This window comes from Thunnus albacares, chromosome 1 (genome assembly GCF_914725855.1).
Source record: "Thunnus albacares chromosome 1, fThuAlb1.1, whole genome shotgun sequence".
In the NCBI taxonomy this organism is placed as follows: domain Eukaryota; kingdom Metazoa; phylum Chordata; class Actinopteri; order Scombriformes; family Scombridae; genus Thunnus; species Thunnus albacares.
Genome location: NC_058106.1, coordinates 18,509,587 through 18,531,386, shown reverse-complemented (window position 1 = coordinate 18,531,386; position 21,800 = coordinate 18,509,587). Strand labels below are relative to the sequence as shown.

Here is a 21,800-nt window from a genome sequence, read left to right as displayed (position 1 = left end):
AATCTCTCCCCTCCATTTCCTGTCAACTCTCTCCACTGTTGCTATACTAAAGGCACAACAAATGCCCTAAAAAATATTATATATATATATATATATATATATATATATATATATATATATATATATATATATATATATATATATACACAGTATTAGGTACACTTGTGCAATCTATTGCAATCCAATACAACAGCTCTGCGATAAATTCCACTTTGTCAGACATTGCCAGAAAGGTGATAATTCTACTTTATATTTATTATTCAGGTCATAGTATTTGGTGGTAGTGTACTGGAGACCATTGCACTGAAAAGTGTTCATAATATTTTGCCCCCATCATGTATGTTAATGGGGTGGACATTTTAGGAACACCATTCAATATAATGCACTCCAGTACACCACCACTACCTACTACGACCTCAATAATAAACATAAAGTAGAATTATCACCTTTCAATGTCAATAAAAACTGAAAATGTATAAACTTTGTAAATGTAGAATTTATAGCAGAGGTGTTATATTTGATTGCATTAGATTGCACAGGTGTACCTAATGAAGTGGCCGGTGAGAATATAAACATATATATATATATATATATATATATATATATATATATATATATATATATATATATATAATAAAAATTCATCACAGCAAAATAAAAAAGATTGCAGTTCTCAAAATTATTAGACCACCAATAGTAGGACAGTCAGTTTTTGTTGTTATTGTCTTGGTGTTAATGAAACACACAGTGAAGAATTCCTGGTGTGTGATGAAGCTGTTGGAAATGATAACCTGATGCTCAAATGAACAGATATTGATGTTGCCAATCTTCTTGAACTCGATGGCCTATAAAAAGAGATAAAATACATAATGTCCTATACTGTACATGCTCATATACACTGTCGTCTATAATTAACCATCTGACAGGAAGTATTTGGTCCTCTCAGTACAGACAATAATGCTACCTTTCCTCTTGTCTCAACTGAACAAAAATGTCTAATCCTGGAAAAAATTATCTTTTCCATATTTAGCATATCCTATTGACATATCTACAAAGAAGAGATGTGTGTAGTTACTTGGGACATCATCAGTAGAGGATGGCAATACTTTCTTTTGCAAAAAAACTATAATTTTCTGTTCCTCTAAGAGAGGAGCAGAAAAAACACTAATGGTGTGTGAAAAGAAATGAATCAATCAATGGGCAAAGAAGATCAGTCCATTTAACAGTACAAACATCAAAAATCAGTCTGAAAGTGTACCACCTTGGTGTGCCTCTGTTGAAGACCAACACACGACTGACAATCTCCTGCACACAAGGGGGCAGAATTAAAACTAGAACTCAAACATGTCGTTCTGCTTCTTCGCCAGCTTGGCCACCTCCTGCCGGATAGCCTGCACGAGTGCAGAGGTGGAGAGGCTGCTCAGAGGCATGCTGTCCATGTCCTTGACCACCTGGGGCAGGCTTTTCTGAGATGCTGTGCTTGGGGCAGTGGGTGGCTGCTCCAGTGCCTGGTCATACTGCAGGGGGAGCCTGGTGGGGCTCCCCTGTGGGTAGCGAGGATGAGGAAAAGCCTCTACATACCCCGGCAGGGGCACCTGGAAAACAGGGTAGATAGGACATCAGAAATACAACAACTTTATAATTGTTACCCACCAAACTAAAGGCCGCCAATTAAAAAGATACAGTATATGAATTTGTTTCTCATTGTGCTGAGTGACCATTTTCTCTTGCTATTTTAGAATTAATTCAATGTGTGAAAAGGGAAAATATACACATTTGTATCTGGGAAAAATGACTATAAATGGACCAAAATAACAGGGAAAATAATGAATACGGAGATAAATATGTGATATTCAAACGTTGTTTGAATTCCAAAAATGGACTACTTTTGAATGTTGGTACAAAATCTCCATAAGTGTCAGATTTACACCACAAAAAAAGTAAAAAAAAAAAAAAAAAAAAGTAAAATAGGTGGTCATTTAGGAAATGTGCTCAACTACCCCGGTATTTTGTTGTGTCCACTCAACGCCAGCCATAAATTCAGTTCAGCAAATGGTTTCTAAATGACACTGGTTCTGCAAAAAGACACTGCATGAAGAAATCTGGTTGAAACAGGCAAACAGACAAGGAAAAAAAGAGAACATTCCACACAAACAGTCCAGTGCAGGGGAGGGGAGGGAGGGTCACATGGGTAATAACAGATCTGACAGGACGAATGGAACTCGTCTTATTTAAATGAAAAACAGGAAAAGGTAGGAGGATGCGTTAAGAGTATTGTTTAATGATGCCCAATTCTGTTCATGGGTAGATAGTTGCATGAGCACAAAATGCTTTTTGGATCAATGTCAGTATCATAATGAGACAATCTGCAAACGAAAACAGTGTTTTAACACAGAGAGGCAACCTCACCTACACATCACAGATATATCTTCCAGACAAATCTTCCTTTTTTGTGTCTTTATGGCTTGAAAACTTCAGCTCATTTCCCAGCATACCACCAGTAAGGTAAAAATATCCAGACTAATACTGAGAACCGGAGAGGGGGGTGGGGGGGTGGGGGGGTGCACTTCCAATAACATACCATGGCCACTAAAAATTCTTGATTCTGATTAGCTGGAAGGTGTGGATTAGTTTGTTTGCAGCTCTAAATGAATCTGCAATTAAACTATTAGAAAAGACTGTAACAGTGAGGCTTAGCTACAGAGCTTGGAGCTATAGTGTTATTTGTGTAACCAATTAAAAAAAACAGACAAACGGCTGCTCAGTGAGAACCATGCAGATTCAATTTCAAATGTGTTTTATAGTTGTGTGAACCTGGATGTCCAAAGCAACTAATGGTAGAGGGACATCAGAAATAACAGCAGCCTGTGGGTCAAATAATAAGTTTTTCAGAACAGAATTCAATTAAAGCCAGAACATTGGCCTACTGTGTTTCTCTGCCAGTCTGAACTCACAGCTACTACACAAAATAAAAGTTTCTTTTCAGTTTAGAGCACTTGTCTATCATTGTAATAGCCTTAATTCTGCAGGAAATTTCATACTAGTCACTAATTATTATAAATTATTATTACCAATACATATTACTGATACTGACTATTACTAATATATCTTACTATTGGGATAAAGAGTTGTTGTGGAGCTGGGACAAATGCTTAAAAATTGCCAGTTTATTCAGGGCATAATTTTCTACAACTACAAATCTTTCTGTTATTATTATTCTCATTATTTTGCTATTTTGTTTGTTTTGTGAGAATAAGAATGTGTTTTCTATTCAGGCGTCACTTACAGAGTCTGCCCACTGTGGCGGCACATCCTCAGGTTCAGGTGGATAGGACATCCAGGAGGGACTGTGGTAGGAGGTGGTTGGTGTGGAGACAAAATATTCTGAGTAGCCAGGCCTGGTGGCTGGGATGGCGTAGACGGCTGTTATTGGGTTTCCTATAGGGAAGAGAAGAGAGACTGATATTAACTGATTTTCATCCCAAGAGTTACTTTGTATTAACAATCTGACAGAATAAGTGTTGGCATAAAAGCAAAGCACATTATGGGTTGATTTTGAAATGTAGAGTCATTGTAAGGCTGTTCACTCACCTGAGTAGTTGGACACAGGCTGCTCTGCAGTGATAGATGGAAGTGCTGCTCTAGCGGTTGGCCCATATGGGTTGTTGTCATGTTGACTCTGCATTTCAGTGACAGATGTCTCAGAGCTCCTTCCCTTAGGCCCCAAGTCAGAAGTGGAACTGAGTAGGACAGAGATTGCAGAGACACAAATGCAGTCTTAGTGTAATACTAAACCAGTACCACTAGAGGGCAGAAAAACTCCATGTGGACGAATGAGTGCCTTATTAACATTCTTGCCATCTCTCAATGCACTAGTTCAATATTTAAATTTATACAAGACCTAAAATCACCCCTGCTAAAGCACATTACCTAGTGGATATCGGATCCCTGCATATGAATTTGAATGTGAATTAATGTGGAATATCTATAGGACTTCAGGATACTACAGACAGTGTATGTCTCTGTCTGTTTGCGAGGGTGTGCATGTCTGTATGTAAGAATTATTCTACTTTACCGTCTTAAGGAGGTCCCAGGAGGGGGTCCAGTGCGAGGTGGTAAAGGGGGAGGAGAGCTCATTGCCATGTCAGGGAGCTGGGTGAAACGAAAAGCCTTAAACAGATAGTGAAAAGCATTTAAGGTTACATAAACTCTAACACACTTCTTAAGTAAGAGGAAATCTCATCCCACTTACTGGTTTGGGCAGACTGCACTGATACACTTCTGCGCCATAAGATGGTACCCACTGCAGTCTTCCCCGTCCACAGCTCATTGTGCCCGGAGCGCTGGTCACTACATCTGCGTAGGGGAGGGGAGGCGGTGCGGGGCTATGGTGGTCAGGAGGTGGGTGGTGGTGGTGGTGGGAGTGCCTTCCGGATGTGGACTGCCCCCCTGAAGCCAGGCTGAATGCCTCCTCCAGCAGCAGGTGCATCTGTTGTCGCACTTCATCAATGGACGGCTGTGAGCTCAGAGTAGATGTCTCTGAGTGGCCTTTCAAACCCCGGCCATACATGTATCCCCGCTGACCCATTAAACGGTCAACATTCGTCTCCTCAATCAACTCAGGTTCAGTCTAAAACAAATACAAACATATTCACAAGAGAGAGACATCACTATGAAGCGAGATTCAACACACATATGTCAAACATTGACTTGTTAATCCATATAAATAACATGAGTTGCTGTGTGGCACAGTGAGTGTGGGATTGGACACAAGCTGTTGCGTATTTGTGTTAATACTACTCTGTTTCTTTTTTGCCACTATATATACAACTCCTGTCATTCTTTGCCCCTCCCAATCATTTACCTGTTACCTCATTCTATCTATTCTATCCTCTTTCTCACATTTTAAGTCCTTCCATCTCTTCATACCCTCCACTCTTTCTCCCTTTCCCAACCTCTGTTTCCATCTATCCAGTTCTTATATTCAGTAATAAATGAATACGAGTTGAGGCTGCCCTACTTCCTGTGCAAAAGAGGGTAGCCACAGGAGACCTAGCGTAGTGCAACTCATAAATCAGCCCCCCCTGCAACATGGAAAGGGAGAGACTTCCATCTGCAGCGATGGGGCCTGCAGCTACACTAGTCCCATTGTAATCAATAAGACCAAGAGTTCTGAAAAAGGACCATGTAGCTTGTACAGGCAATTGTATCATATTTTCAGAGGTTAGAATGAAAGAGCTAGTATTTGTCTTGAAAATCTCAGAGCTTGTCAAGAGTCTTCTTTAATATAATTCTTAAGTTTGTCATGTTAAGACCTGAGGCATTTTGATTCTGGGACCACTAAACTACTCTGTAGCCCCAAGTGCCTGATATATCTGAATTGAAAATACAACAGAAAATTTTCATGGCAGACAATTAACTTGCCATAGTGGAAAATCACAGGTGTAGTTAATACAATTAATGATGGCTCCATTCCAGTAATCCAAGCCAGTGAACCAGCATACCAATACACCTGTGATTTTCTTTCTGTAACTTGGCTAAATGGCTGTTTGGCAAAAAGGCTGGGAGGTCAATGACAGTCCAGTGAAATATTTAGTGGTGGATTACTCTTGGGAGCTCGCATGCTGGTATTCTGACTTCATGACAGTAAAAGAGCCATAATGGAACAATAAGAGAGTGGAGGCATAAAACAGCACTCCTGGGATGCATTATATATCAAAACGACAGGACCTTATAAATATTATCTCTTAATTATGAATGAACCACTTCTTTTCCTTCAGCTTGCTGTGGCACACTGGAAACCACACCTGAGCAGAACATGTCTGATTTCTATCTTGGTGGCTGCATGGTGTCAGTAAATAGGGCAGTAAGGCAAAATTTAGCACCGACAAGCCCTGTTTGATAATTATCTTTTCTATTTTTACATTCCACGCAATTAGATACTGAAAATGGTGGCCTTAAGTGTTGTTTATTATCATCTAGTTATTCTCATCCTTAGTAACAAGGAGTCAGTTGAACAAAAAGATAAATACATACGTATAATATATATCATATACTGTATATAATAATAATAGTGCATTCCCCATTAGTTAAAAGTTTATGTGATTCTCAAGTGAAATCTGCTATTGTACACTTGCAGGTTCTTCTTTTTCAAAACGGTGCACAACAAGATTTTTGGAAAGTTAAACTGCATCAGGTTGGGAGACAGGGTTATTGGGGGATAACATAATGCTTACATCATAGCCGCTGTTGCGGATGCCTCTCCTGGGTCTCTCCCTCATCACAAGCAGGTCCATCTCTGTTCCTCCAGGACTCGGACTGCTCAGGCTCTGTCTGCTGCGATACGCTGTCTGCCCTACCTGGGAGTGCCTGCCAATTAGAGTGGATTCAGCACAAATCAGACCTGGAGTAGTTATTAAATAAAATCCTTTCAATTACTTTCAGCCATGGTTTTAGCGTGCCTACAGCGAAAAGGAGTTTTGAGGTGGAGGGAAGGTCTAGTATAATGAACCCTCTCAGTTTCATTGTGCAAGACATGATGAACAAGGTGGGGTAGAGTATTTGATTTGCTTTCAAAAAGCCACACAAAGTGATGTACAGTACAGGCCAAAAAGATGTTGTATGTTAGGATATCTCACATTAAGTAGCTGAATCAATATTTTAAATAATCTTTCTAAATGTCAATACACCAGATATGAGGGTATCTTTGAGAGGTGATGCACAGCAAAATGCAATGCTGATAAGAGTAACTAGTACAACAAATAACAAAGTACAATCAGTGACAACAGACAAGATGCATATCAGCAAAAATACTTTGAAATTATCATCTCAGCTGGGGGAAAGCATGTTGTTGGTTTAGCTGATTAGCCATACAATCATTTTGACAGTAAACAGCAATTGGTCAGTGACATTATCTTGCTCACCAGGACGGGATTAAAAAGTCAACACACACAAGCCACAATTTTAATGTTGGTTTATTTTTTGGAGGGCAGCTAGTATGGCTACATGTTTGACCTGAATCTGTAGTAACCAAAGACTCTGTGTGCAACTGTGAAGCAGAAGAAGTAGAAGAATAGAACCAGTATATGGGACTGTACGACACCCCGCCAATCCTCTTAGCTCCATTATGGAAGCTCAGGAGTGGGATCAAACTAATCGTACAGGCCTGATGGGTCTCTCACTGTCTACTGAGACAGGATAATGACAACATTAGACAACACAGTTTTACTTATCTATACACTAATTAAACACAGACAGGGATAAATAACTGACCATGATTAGAGTCCCAGTCATAATATTACATGCCATGTCACCTGCAGCTGCTGAAATTGCATCCTTGTACGTATAATTGTATCCTTGTATCTACTCTCACCCTTATGTAAGCATGGATTTTATTCTCTGTTTACACTTGTTTTTCCACTTCCCCCCTCACCTCCTGTGAGACTTGACATAAGTGGAACCTCGCTCATCATCAGGCTCCATTGGTCTGCCATGCTCACCGGCTGCCCTCTCATGGCCTTGCCGCTGTCTCTGCGCCAGGGCCCGACCGCTGCTGCTGCCGTCTGTGGAGGGAAAGTCATAATAGCCCTTCCTCTTTGCCTTCAGCCTCAGCTTGTTCCTGTAGTGCTCGATGTCTGACTTCTGCTTCAGAGCCAGGCTCACCTGCACAGAGGAAGCAAAGAAAAATGGGGAGATCAGAACGAAAACAGACACAAGGTCTTTTTGCTGTATGTGGTATTGTTTTGCTTTGTCTCAAAAGGTTTGTGTAGATAAAAGATCAGAGGGCTTGTGAGAATAACAAGTTCTAAAAATGAAACTGCTATGTCACTCAGAAAGATTATGAACACATTTTTATTTTTATATTATTGCTTCAAAATCTTGTATCATGTTATTGAAACTGTTTCTAGTTGTTCTTTGATCTAGTACTATGAATCCAATGGTAAAGGTTGGATTATATAATTTTCTGAAGGTAAATATTTGAAGTAGTTCACATTACATTAAAAACAATCATATTATGGAATAGAGAAAAGGTAGGAATATGTTCGCGATAATCAAAAAGCCCCTTTAATAAGTTTTAAACACTGCTTCGTGCATCTAATCATACTTTTTTAACACCTGATCTTAACTTCAGAGATCAGAGCTTCATCAAATGAAATCATTCCATGCTAAAAAACATTTTTCTCCATATGAAAATGTTCTATTTCATTCATTTGATGCTCGACTTTTTGGTATTTTTCTATAACATTAAATATTCATGACAAAATAAGCAACAATCAAAGTAAAAGTTTGGGAAAAAAACATCTTTAGTTATAGTCTTGTCTCATTACTGTGTGGTTGTGGTTTGATCAGACTTGAGTGACAGTGCCAGCAGCATAAACAAATAACACTACATCTATCATCACATTTTGTTTTGAATGTTGCTTAACTGTGATTAGTGAACTGAAATACATCAGCTTTTTCCAACTGAGACCTGCCCACTTCAAACTAGTGTGAAAAGAAAGGACCGAATATCACAAATTGTCAAATCTCTCATGTGAATCAACCAAATTTGCTCTAACCGTGGCAGAAAATAGTTTGAGTATAGATTGAGAAAATAGAGTTTTTTATTTCTCTCTGAGTGGAAACTTGCATGTGTTACCTCTCCATTGACGACAGCTGAGTCTTGGCTGCGGTCAGAGGATGTAGGGTGTGAGTAGTTGGGCTGAGCTGCCATGGGCTTTATGGAAATGAGCTGCAGGGAGCCAGAGGAGGTGTCATATGGATCTGAAGAACAGAGAGGGGAGTTCACTCACAAAGAGACTACAAATACCTCTAATCATTACATTGTCAGTCAAAGGGGAACAAACTGTCACACTCCCTCTTTGTTTCGCTGCCTGCCTGTTTGCCCCTCTCCCACTATCGTCACCTTGTCTCTCTGTGACTGACACTGTGGAATTATGTCAAACATCAGATGTCTGTGTCAGCAAATGAAGTGGCGGACAGAGATGATAGATCACAAAGATAGCTTTGGCTTCCAAGGTTGTGGCAATACATCTCTGTGATAGATGATAGAAACTGACTTTACACTTTCATTCCTTATCCTGTTTCAGATAAACTGGATTCAATTCGAGTTTCCTTGAATTATTCAAATCCACCCATAAAGAAAATCATAATCTAGCAAGCTCGATCCAATTTACAAGCAGAGCATTTGAGTTTGATTAATTTAACTCACACCCACCACATGTGGAACGTTGAGCGCCAGTGGACAAGAATAGAACAGAAAATAGTTCAACGTCTTAACGGCTTTTACTTAAACTGCTCAGCATCTTAGTAGAGTACAAGATGTGAGACTTTGCGTGGATTTTTTTATTTCTTTTTTGCATTAGTGAATGTGTTTATGTGTTTGCGCCAGCGTGTCACACCATCCACTGGTGTGACATACTATATCATGTCAGCAGAGTGTCTGTCTCATACATATGCATTGAGTCCATCCCTGCTTACTGCTGAGTGGCTACCTTTCTGGCTATAAAAAAAAAAGCTGCAGTGGCGGTGCATTTCCTTTACGGTACCTGTGTGCATGAGAAACACACACTGGAAAAAAGTGTCTCACGCTGGAGGAACGGGATGATGAGATTTTGGCATGTGTGATACACCTGACCTTGTCTGCAAAAGAACTGTGGAATAAATTATTCGCATTTGCATCCGTGTGTGACTCTCACCGTCCCTCTTGCGCGTCTCCTCCTTTGTCAGTTTCTGCTGCGCTGTGACTTTCGGCACTGTCAAGCCCCTGCCGGAATTCAGCCTCTCTGATTCGTTGCTGATGACGGAACCGTCCTCACTCAGCAACTTGCTGCAAGTAACCATAGCAACAGGAAAGGCGGTGAGCTCTCGGAAAGCTGGGCTCACAGCCAGGTTATGTCATCCCTCCCTTTAACAACCTCACCTTCCTCCCTCTCTCAAGCCTTAGTCCAGTAAATATAATATATTATCATTGTATTTTTTTTGCAAAATAATGTGTCCATTATTAAAAACAACCACTACACACTGCCTGTTTTCAAAGCATTTCAGTCAAATCTAATCTAATCAGTCCTTTGTGTTATTAATTGATACCCACTAGACTTACAGTGGAATGATACACATGGTAGAGTAATCCAGCAACATGGTCATCAGGTGGTCAAGTTTCAAATAACGACAATTATTTTTAATTGTCTTGCCAAACGGTGTGTGTGCGTGTGTATATATATGTGTCTTTGTGCATTTATCAGCATTTTTCGGCATGTCTGCTTTTGTAAACTTTATGCATTTTATGTTCATGTATATGTCATATGTGTTTAAAACCCAGTGTGCACATTCATGTCCAGGGCGAAGCCAAACTGCTTTTTCCATTAATTGGACAAACACTTGCTTTATCCAGTTCTTGTTTCACTAGCTTCAAACGCTGCAGTGTAGTTGGAATTAGAGCTGATCAAGCCCCGGCTCAGAGGACCACTAGGCTGACAGTGACATCAAAGCACCATGGTCTATCCCCTAATTGTCTGGTAAAAATGATAACAGAAACGAGAGACAGTGGAACAGTGGCTGCCCTCCCTGCTCTCACTGAGGCAGTGCTGCAGAATGCTCCATGCAACAGTCACGGCCTCGACAAAGACGTGCAATGTGTAATAACTAACTGAGGTGTACAGAATTTATATTTTATCATTTATATTTGTCTGTACCCAACATGCATAAGAGCATATTAGTTATACTATATTCCAGGAGTTATTATGTATAAATATTGTATTTGAAGTTAAATAATAACTTATAAGAGGAGTTTGTTTTTTTTAAAAAAACACTGTATTTAAAAGCAAAGCATATCATACTGGGAAATCCTCCAAGTGGTCTTAGTCAAGATGAAAATTATTTATCACAGCACTGAAGCAAATAACAACAGAGTGGAAAAAAAACAAACCCCCAAATTTAACAAAATAGAAAAGTATGATTCAAGAAGTGCAACTTCTGGAGAAGGTGACTCACAAAATAAGGAATATGGAAGATGTGTTTGAGAAAAGGTGAACTTTAGATGATGGTAAATTATAACTACATCATCAAAATATATCAGAAGGTCTATTACAAGCTTGCCCTCTCCTTTTCCAATAAACAGATGACTATGTTACTGAATATCTGACGTCCTGTAATTAGCATGTACGCTCGGGTGTGCATACACACAGATATATATGTGTCTGTGTGTGAACGTATATTTATGGGTAAATGCATACACACCCACCAGCCACTTCATTAGGTTCATCTGTGTAATCTAGTGCAATTCAATACAATAACTCTGCCATAAATTCTACTTTCATGGACTTTATGTTTATTATTGAGGTCATAGTGGGTGGTGGTGGAGTGCATTATATTGAAAATATATTGACAAAATATTAGGAACACTTTTCAATATAATGCATAATTTAATAATTATGCATATAATTAATAATAATATTTTGATTGTACATTTTCTTTATCATGAATTGTAAATTTGGAAGCAGCTAAGCTTCCCATATGAAAATAGTTTTGGAAAAAAATTAAGTATAAAAATAATAATAACTTAATAATAATAAAAATGTAACCTCTCAGTGTCATCCAACACGTTGTTCTTATTAACATCATTTCATACAGGCTGTACAACAGGTGACTAGCAGGTTTTCACTCAGATAATAACAAGAACCTTGAACCTAAATCTGATTGAATGAACACATCACTTGGTGGTCTGTCACTGGTCTGGACCTCTAGGAGAGAGCTGAAATCATGTTGCACTGCCTGGCTAGCCTATGTACCACTGACCAATGGAATATTACTTATATTAGGTGTGTTAGGTACGTTTCTTTCAGCAATCGTCCAGAATACCTGAAACATCTGATGTTTTCTCCACATTCTGAGTATATCTAAATGTGTACCTTCTACTGTAGTGCTGTTTTCATCTCACAGTAAAAGTTGAGCTCAGGAGATGTAGTTGTTTGTGTAGATAGTAAAAGTCTACGACGCTTAAGGCAATTATGCAAAACTCTATTATATACTATTACACAGTTTATCTAATTTATTGGTTTTCATTTATTATGGTACTATCTCTTTCATGTAATAATATTAAATAGCTGATTTAAAAATATAGTAGTGTGATGACAATAGTTTGATGACTAACAATGAAAAACTTTTGCTGCCTCAGGAGTCTCCAAAATCATTATTGCAGGGCCTCCAGTCGATACATTTCCTATTCTGTTACATAAATTTATTTGATCTCATTATCCTGTATTGCTTTGAAAAATTACACTCTTTTGCCTTCCCAAATTAAATAATTTAGCATGATTTAACATGGCAATTCATTTCTGAAACAGCGCTACAGACTGTCAGATGAGGAAATTGGTCAATTTCACCTGCCTATACAGAGAACTCTGTTCATGACTTCCTATCACTCAGCATTGGGGTAGTATGAGAACAGAGAACAGGTCTGCAGGGATCTTTGTGTTTTATCATTCTGTCTCTCTCTATGCGACCCGCGAGATTTCTGAATGAGCTGTGGTGCAATCCTTGAGGTAACACACACATACAAAAAATGTATCACCCTTTGGGTGGATCCTTGCCTTCAGTCTCTTTTGAAGGAAAAACCTTAAAGTATTACTGAATTAACATTTTAATTGAGTCTGACAAATACGGCTCAGACTAATGAAAGTTTAGCCAAGTCTGACGACATAGAGCTGAGCCTGACAAACTGAGATATCTTAATGTCTGTTGTAAAGAGGATAAATACTTTTTATTTAGGTAAACAAGGTGCAGAGACTTTTTTATGGAGATATTAATACCTTTTGTGTTTGTCAACAGTGAGGCTCTTCTTGTTGGCAGTGCCATCCTGTTGCAGTGTCTTCTCCAGTGAGAGTGGTGTGTCCCGGATTTGTAGGGACATCACTAAGGTATCTTGACTGGCAGGAAGGGTCTCCTCATCTCCTCCCTGTTGGCCCAGGTGCTGCTTGGCATAGTCAAAACCCTGGACTGGCTGATGGATGAGTTGAATGAAAATGAAGTGAAAAGAAAGAAAGCATGAATGATATCCTTACACATACCTGCAGTCACAAAAAGTAATTATTAGAAACAAAGAAACATACAATAGACAATCAGAGGAACTGTCACGTAAACAGACATCTGAAAATAGCCAAAACTGTATCTATCTTGTTAAGAAATGTCCAGAGGATTTAAGGAACAGTACTGGGATTATTATGCTGCTGTGCTTTGAAATAGATAAGCACAGATTTTACTGAAGCCCTTTTCATCTTCTTCCAAATTCTTGTCAAATAAATGACTCAGAGTGGGCGGTGACAAGATCAGACTTGCAGACTTTCACAGAAATATAGTAATGAAGTTAAACGTTTGAACACATTAGAGGATATGGGGGAGGAGGAAGAGCACTCATGGTGTTCTACCTTACACTGACTGTCCCACACATTAATACACACACAAACACACACACACACACACACACAAAATTTTTAGGACTACTCTCATCGCAGTGTCATAAATTGTCAAACACACATCACTGCCTCAAAGCAGCCAAGCCACGGTGCAAAATCAATATGTGATACTCCCCTGACTGAAGAACATGCACTCTCTCTCTCTTTCTATAGCACACACAGATTCTTACAGTTTTCTCACAAACTAAAAGTGCTACTTTCACTGATCTCACTGTGGAAATTCTGACACATATATGTGATGAAAGTGTTTGACTCACAGACAGTGTGAGTATACAGAGGAGGTAGTGTAAGTGCCTCATTTTAAACTTTTAGAAGTCACTCTATCTGTGAGCATTTTAAGAATTTCCCTACTTGTTGAAAAGAACCGGCTATATACGGAATGTGAAGGTTTGTCAGAGGAAGCCCGGTAGCATTTCATATCTAATGGAGTTAAGCTGTTCTGTGGTTTTCACATGACACTTTACAGAACCACAGATTTTGTGTAATAATAACTGCTCTGAAAGTAGCACCGACATTGCTTTCAGAGTTTAATATAGAAGATTTTATTACCTTCTTTCTAATGAAATTCCATAAATAAAGCAGTGGGATGTGCTGATTGCTTTACTTTGCATTTCCATTCATCTACAGTGATGAAGGGCAGTGAAGCACTGAGCAGCAATGACAACAGGACACAGACATGGAGGTGCAGAGATTACGCAGTGACGCCCTTGATGCAATGCTAAGAAACAGTTTTCAAACTTCCTCGCACCAAACAAACAAGTGTCAGTTCAGTCATTCTATCTGAAAAACCTATCACCATAATAACCACTCTCTGTAAAGCTTAAGTCTTTCAAATTTGCCATCTGGAGACAGCTATAAGAAGAGTAGGCAATACCAGCCTTTCATTGTGAAAGGTTTGTTACTCCCAGGTGCTGCAGTATCTGTAGTTTTCATCAGTACAGCATGTTTTATTGAAATATATCATAGATGATGTCTGCCCAGAATCCCATTCAAATCCCACTGTTGGCACAGTTGAGCCCTGAAGATGAAAACACGATCAGTAATGAGAGAAAACAGAGAGAGGCAGATACCTGATGATAATAGCCCACATCTCTGCGATACGCCATCTGAAAATAGGAGAAAATGTTTTAAACAGTGTACATGTGTGTGCTGTTCCAACACAAATAATTTACACACAAAGTCATACACAGATAGACAGATACCTTTGCTCGTGGATTGAGGTTGCCGATGGCATCAGCTTTAAAGTCATTTTTGTTCTTCCTGCACAGCACAGCTGTGATGATGATGATAATGAGTGTTACTACAGCGATGGGGGCCAACACTGCAGCGATTATCCAAAGGTTATTAGGAGGGTTTTTGACCACAGCTGTAAAAAAAAGAAAAAGAAAAGTATATGCTTAACACTAAATGGTAATGGGTAATTGATTTGATTTGTTGGATGTATAACACATAGTTTACTTTTTCCTGCTAAAACATGCAGATGCATCTGTCGCATCCACGGTAAGTGACACCGCATACAGCTCAACCTGATATACAGAGTGCCTGATTCAGCTATTGTAAGCGACAATCTATAAGAGAATGCAGCATGCTTTATCTCTCTCTCTCCTTTGACCAACTCTGTCTCACCCTCTCTCTCTCTCCTACCTTTCTCTGAGCAGTGAGGAGCACTGCAGCCCAAACAAACAATGTCCTGCCGGGAGCATTTCAGAGAGATTAGAGTGCAAGGAGCTTCCTCAACCTTTTCTTCTATTCCCCTCACCCCAGCACCAGCTCTTCTTTCTAAGCTCAGCATGAGTCATGTGTTTTGATTTGCCTGTCTGTCTGTCAGGGTTTTGTCTATTTGCCTACTTGTCAAATACTATGAGGACACTGTGCTTACGTTCTGCTTGCAGCTGGACAAAGTAGCCCAGTGTGAGCGCCATGGTCTGAGAATCCACTGTGTTCAGGACCTTAGCTGCTGATGTGCCCGCTAAAGGAACACCATTGTGCTGGACGTAGTAAGTCATCTCTGCTGGATTCTTCAACCCTGACACCCTACGGATATTCACCATCTGATTGGAAAAGAAAAAAAGGAGGACATACAGTATGTTTCCCTAAACTACAGTACACTTAATATCAGCTGTTACTGAATTGCTGTTCATTGTTATGAAGTTAAACATAAGTAAAACCTTGCATTTAGACATGGAGTCTCATGAGAGGAGAATCACCGTGGACAGCACAGAGTACTTGTTTAGTAAAACATTCAACCTCTGGCTTGTTTTGATGTGCAATTAGCAAATGATGAGCTGAGAAGCTCCCTAATTATCAGGCGCTGACGAGAAGTAATCAAGCAAGCATGTGCAGAACTGCTTATCAAAGTGTACATCTCATGAAATATTCATACTGTAAGAAATAAGCCAACAAAACTATTGGATTATTGCTTTCATTAGACCTCTGACTAATTTACACATGCCAGGCCATTCAGGCAAAACATCAGAACAAGAATATACAATGAGTCACTGTTTTCGCTCTACAGTATAACCTCATGCATCACAGACTGAAACTCAGACCTGGCATTCCCTGCGGACTGCTCTGCCAGTTTCTTACCTGGACAGTGTAGCTGCCTACGGTGGTAGCTCGTCTGAAACGAGTGCCCTGCTGTCCTGCCAACACAAACAACTCTGCCAGCCGCTGCTCCATTAGACTGGCAAAGCTTTGGTATTGTCCCTCCAGGCTGGCATTGTCCACATCCTGGATCACTGAAAAGGTAGACAAAAGAAAGAGGATGGACAGATGGTTGCTAAGAGAGAAAATACATTGTTGGCAAAGGGATAGAAGAGATAGACGCTAAATTAGAATTTAGGATCTTCACAATTTTCATATTTCAATATATAGTATATACTCATGTACAGTAAAGACACAATGATACAGTTTGTACTTAACTAACAGTCTAAGACAAAAAGCATTTACAAAACTATAGCAAATCACTGCATATAAAAGTAATTTCCGCCTCTTTTTGAGTCAGATTTTTCCATCTGAAGACTAGCTTGCTGCTATGTGGTTTTGGTGACATCGATGCAGGATTCCAAGTCTATATGGGCCCTATTAGATGCTCATAATGCTCCGTGTCTGATAAATGTGAAAGTTGGCCATAACAACTTGATCAGTCACTGACAAATCAAGGCTGTGCTTGTGGAGGTAAGATTTGGAACTTTGAATGTTTGCACTATGACTGGTAAAGAGAAAGAGCTGACTGATATGAGAAGAAAAGTAGATATACTGTGTGTGCAAGAGACCAGGTGGAAAGGGAATAAGGCCAGGAGCATTGGAAGTGGGTTCAAACTGTTCTACCATGGTGTGGATGGGAAAGGAAATGGAGTAGGGGTAATCCTGGAAGAGGAGTGTGTCAAGAGTGTGTTGGAGGTGAAGAGAGTGCCAGACAGAGTGATGAGTATGAACCTAAAAACTGAAGGTGTGATGATGAATGTTGTCAGCACCTATGTCCTGCAAGTTGGGTTTGAGATGAAAGAGAAAGAAGAATTCTGGAGAGAGTTGGATGAAGTGGTGGAGAGTGTACACAAGAAGGAGAGAGTGGTGATTGGAGTGGACTTCAATGGGTATGTTGGTGAAGGGAACAGAGGTGATGAGGAGGTGATGGGCAGGTATGGTGTCAAGGAGAGGAATGTGGAAGGACAGCTGGTGATGGATTTTGTGATAAGAGGAAGAGAATGAAGGCAGAGCCAAGGATCAAATTAGTGCTGAGTGGGTATGACCAAAAATTTGTATCATGGTATTATTTAAGACTTGGGTAGTTACACAGTATATCACGATTTTTTTTTTAGTGGTTTATTCTAAAGTCATGAGTACACAGAGTTTACATGAATCGCTTCAAAAGTTTGTCTGAATTCTCCAGTAATTTCCATGATATCCAAAAACTTTCTCCCCACACTCCCCCCACACTGATTACTCTTGGGTTCTTTTTCACAGTTTCTTCTGCTGCACTTCTCATCTCCACATTTAACACAAATCCCCAAATCATGCCTACACACAAGCGAGCTGTGTCCAAATTTCCGACAACGTCTGCACTGAATGGGTTTGGGAACAAAAGGCCGTACTGGATAACTGATATGATCTAAGAATATTTTGTAAGGCAAGTTTTCTGATTCAAAATGCAACATAACAGATCTTGTTTCACACCTTTCTGTGTCTCTCATCCTGATCATTCTATGACTGTTGTGACGGGCCTTCTTACTCTACCTGATTGTTACTTTACTCCCATTTTTTGCAGATACTGGGAGTCAGCTAGCAGGTGGAGTTGGGAGGTTTGCCTTGTACCTGCCCATCTGGGTTGGGCTTCCCAGAAGGCATAAAAGGACTGCCCTTCTGGGATTCTCACTCTCTCTCTCAGCTGAGCCTACTGCAGGGGCCTCAGCCTTTTTCTTTTGTTTGGTTTGTTGCACCTCTTTACACCACATTTTCATTCATCCATACATTACAAACAACACTGATGTTTCTCCGACTTACACACCCCACCAGTTAGTTGGTATATTATTTCTTTGAGTTAAATAAATTACTTTTGACTGATATGTGTGTGGCCTCCCTTCTTGTTGCCAGTCTTGAGCCAGGTGGTAACACTGTCAACAGCTCTGTTACATTCCTTAAATCTACTTGCATCAACCACATACGGTACTCCATCAACAACGGCTTTCATTAAAACTTTTCTTATGAAGTGGGAAACATGACACTTGGTAACCATCTAACTCGGATATTTCCAATGCCTTCTTCAATTGTTTCTGTGACACACATCCATTAATGATCAGTCCTCTTTTAACATCAACTATGTTGACATCACCAAGTTTGTCCTTAATCCAACTCACTACTTCATGTTTGTCTGACAGAGCTCCAAATCTGTCCTTGCTCCCAGTCAGTTTTATACCAACAAAGTGGATTTCTCTTTCATTCTCACTATCATCACGGTAACTTCAAATTTCTTCTCTTTTCTTCTTTTTTCTCCATGATTTCTTGCCGCTGCTTCTTTCAAACTCATCCACCTCCATCCTCCTTGCCCAGCAACAAGAACTAGCTGCTTGTAGCAGCATTACAGCTAACTGCATAGAGATATATATCCAGGGCAATTTGCCAGCTTACTGAACCGCCCACATATTCATCCGTGCTGTAAGAAAACTAAAAAAAATAAGTGCAAAGATAGATTATCCCATGGACTATTATGAGGATGATGATGAGCCATTTCACTTTGAATGGCCAAGCGTATTTATTTAAGCTGGAGTACACAAAGAGGAGATAAAGCAGCTGAAAGATAAAAAACAAAGAATGGAGGCAGAAACAGGATCGTCAGGAAAGTCAACGTACAGTAACAGTTACCTCAGAGAAACTGCTGGTGTTCCTGCAGTCACTGCTCTCCTCTTCTGAGCTATCCACAGCCTCAGACATGGATAGCTCAACAAACTGATGTGTAAACTGCCCCTGATGTACAGTAGTTTCCTATGTAGTTTTCCATAATGCTGCTACAGGCAGCTAGTTCCTGTGTTAACTTTCATTCAGACTCACAAACTTTTGAAGCGATTCATGTAAAAGGCATGTTCATTTCTACAGCAGTAGGAGGCTGACAGAGGTTGCCCTGATAACCTTCATTATACACAAGGTTTCGTTCACCCAAATCACAATCTGAATCTCCGGAATCTCAATAATGGAGCTATCTGACTAGCTAGCGAGTTGCACCTAGCATGCCGTTTGATAGTGTAATCTCTCTACTAAAGGAAGGAATCACTGTCTGTCTGTTTGTCTGTATGTATGTATGTATGTATGTCCTTTGCATATCTCAAGAACCGTTCATCTAATCTACTTCAAACTTGCATTGCTGAGGACATATGGAAGTGCAGTGTTGAATTTGGTGCAATCTGGACACGCAACATGATCAATATTAATAAACTTTGAATAAACAAGCAATCAGTGAGCCGCTCCACTCTGCAACAGTGGGGCGGAGCGTCTGGGCTCTGCGACTGCATGTCATGAGAGCAGAGCTGTACAATCCTGCCATGAGAGAGATGGGGGGAGGACATCTCTCTTTGTTTGATAACGTTAAAAGTTAGGCTTTTTTGTCGGCTTCCTGACTCATTCTAAAAAAGAGGAGATAAAAAGAGAGAGAGCGGGTGAGAAACCTGAGAGCACACGCGAGGGACAGAGAGACAGCACTAGTGAGGGGAGACGGCAGTGGAAAACTTTCTCTGAGAGAGAGAAAGCCCATGAATGACAGAAATACAACGTTATTTTCTGATTTTCAGTCTGTTCATGGTGGTTACATTCTAAAGCACAAATAAACAACCATCAAACACTCAACAGATGATTTACTGTGGACACAGTGTTTCTGTTTCATTTTCCTCCTCTGCATTTCTCCTTTTCATTCACTCTTTACATCCAACACATGCAGCAGTAGATACAAAGAACAACAGGACCAATCTGTGTTGTTTTTTCTCATGTATGAATGCTGTGTTTCAAGCACGGCAGCTACTGGGCATGCACATGAGAGAGAAAGAGAGAGATTGATACTACTAGACTATTACTTCCTACTACAATGAAAAACATTCAATGAAATAATAAGGAATAAGGAATAATAAGGAACATTTACTTTAACAAATTTATTTTGTAATTTGAGATTTCAAAGAGCTTAATGACCTCTCAAAATTAAAACTACTCCTTGGAGAAGGAGACAGGGCACATTGGGCAATTTATATTGCTGCCCAATATAAAGTAGACAGCGAAAACGGCTTTTAATCAAGAATGGACAGACTTGAAGGCTACTTACCAAGGGCAGTTCAAAACCAGTATGTCTCATATAAGCACAAATCGTTTGAACAAACATACCCACTCAAATGATCCAAACTGAAGAAACAGAAAATAAACAATCTAAGAGCCCAATATGATCAATCCACTTTATTTTAGGATAAACATTATTTCAAAAGCTCTCTGTTATGTATTTCATTTTTAAATGCAGCCCTCATTATACTTGAAATAAGAAAAGATTCACTTACAGTACTTCACATCTGTGCATAATAGAACGCTAGTTTCTTTCATGTTGTTGGTGTATATACTCATTCACACCTCACATCAACAGTATTATTTTTTATGTGTTGAAGCAGCAATACCAGAGGCCCGTTCTGAACAGGCACGTTTTGAATGGGCATGGTACTAGTTTTGTAAATGTACAATTATTAGTGTTACGAATTGTTTATGTGTCACAAATTGTTGTGCGCCATGGTGTTTTACGCCGTTAAAGGCTGGAGTTGAAGATGCTTAGATTTTAGTTTTTGGAGTGACGAGGATAGACAGGATTAGGGATGAGTACATGAGAGAGACAACTCAGATTGGATGGTTTGGAGACAAAGTGAGAGAGGTGAGATTGAGATGGTTTGCACATGTGCGGAGGATAGATGCTGGTTATATTTGGAGAAGGATGCTGAAGATGGAGCTGCCAGGCAAGAGGAAAAGAGGATGGCCAAAGAGAGGGTTTATGGATATGGTGAGGGAAGACATGCAGGTGGTTAGCGCGACAGAGGACAGGAAAAGATGGAGACCCCTCATGGGAACAGCAGAAGAAGAAGACTGCAATAGTACAGCAAAATAGGAGAATTAAATTTGGACTCTTAAACATTAGATCTGTCATTTGTATTAGTAAACGACCTTATATCACATTATCATATTGATTTATTTTGTCTTACTGAAACCTGGCTGTGTCATGAAGAATATGTTAGCTTAAATGAATCCACTCCCCAGTCATATTAATACCCATATTCCTCGAGACATCGGCCAAGGAGGTGGAGTTGCAGCCATTTTCAGCTCAAACCTATTAATCAATCCTTGACCTAAACTTAATCATAACTCATTTGAAAGCCTTATTCTTTCACATCCAACCTGGAAAACTTTACAGCCAATTCTATTTGTTATAGTGTACCGCCCTCCTGGCCTGTTTTTAGTCCTTAGTACAGATAAAGTAATTATAGTAGGTATTTTTCATATTCATGTGGACGTCAATAATGATAGCATTAGCACTGCATTTATATCATTATCTGACTCAATTGGCTTCTCTCAGAGTGTAAATAAACCCACTCATGTGGCATCTTTCCACAGAGTCCTCTTTTATCAGACCATTATTTAGTAAGTTTTGAATTCCTATTACTGGACTACATGCCTTTAGACAAAAATGTCTTCACTAGATGTCTGATCTGATAGTGCTGTAGTTAAATTTAAGGAAGCAATTACATCAGCATTTAATTCAATGCTATGTCTCAATACAACAGAGGACTCAGAGGACAACTTCAGTCCCTCCCAAAT

General features: G+C 39.6%; 1 protein-coding gene across 5 annotated transcripts in view; it reads right to left on the bottom strand.

Moving 5' to 3' along the window:
* Positions 1-621: 621 nt before the first annotated feature.
* kiaa1549lb (KIAA1549-like b) overlaps positions 622-21,800 on the bottom strand; it is a 68,929-nt gene continuing 47,750 nt past the window's right edge. For 3 of the 5 annotated variants that reach the window (XM_044347454.1, XM_044347488.1, XM_044347463.1), the window contains 14 exons: positions 16,059-16,210; positions 15,352-15,523; positions 14,675-14,838; positions 14,543-14,578; positions 12,810-13,000; positions 9,699-9,829; positions 8,639-8,763; positions 7,433-7,662; positions 6,237-6,369; positions 4,253-4,630; positions 4,076-4,170; positions 3,592-3,740; positions 3,287-3,438; positions 622-1,595 (listed from right to left, as the gene is read on the bottom strand). In XM_044347454.1, the coding sequence (XP_044203389.1) occupies positions 1,332-1,595; positions 3,287-3,438; positions 3,592-3,740; positions 4,076-4,170; positions 4,253-4,630; positions 6,237-6,369; positions 7,433-7,662; positions 8,639-8,763; positions 9,699-9,829; positions 12,810-13,000; positions 14,543-14,578; positions 14,675-14,838; positions 15,352-15,523; positions 16,059-16,210 (2,372 nt within the window). In that variant the 3' untranslated portion in view covers positions 622-1,331. Of the gene's footprint in view, positions 1,596-2,000; positions 2,076-3,286; positions 3,439-3,591; positions 3,741-4,075; positions 4,171-4,252; positions 4,631-6,236; positions 6,370-7,432; positions 7,663-8,638; positions 8,764-9,698; positions 9,830-12,809; positions 13,001-14,542; positions 14,579-14,674; positions 14,839-15,351; positions 15,524-16,058; positions 16,211-21,800 lie in introns of those variants that run through there. The other 2 variants (XM_044347471.1, XM_044347480.1) reach the window with 2 other exon arrangements.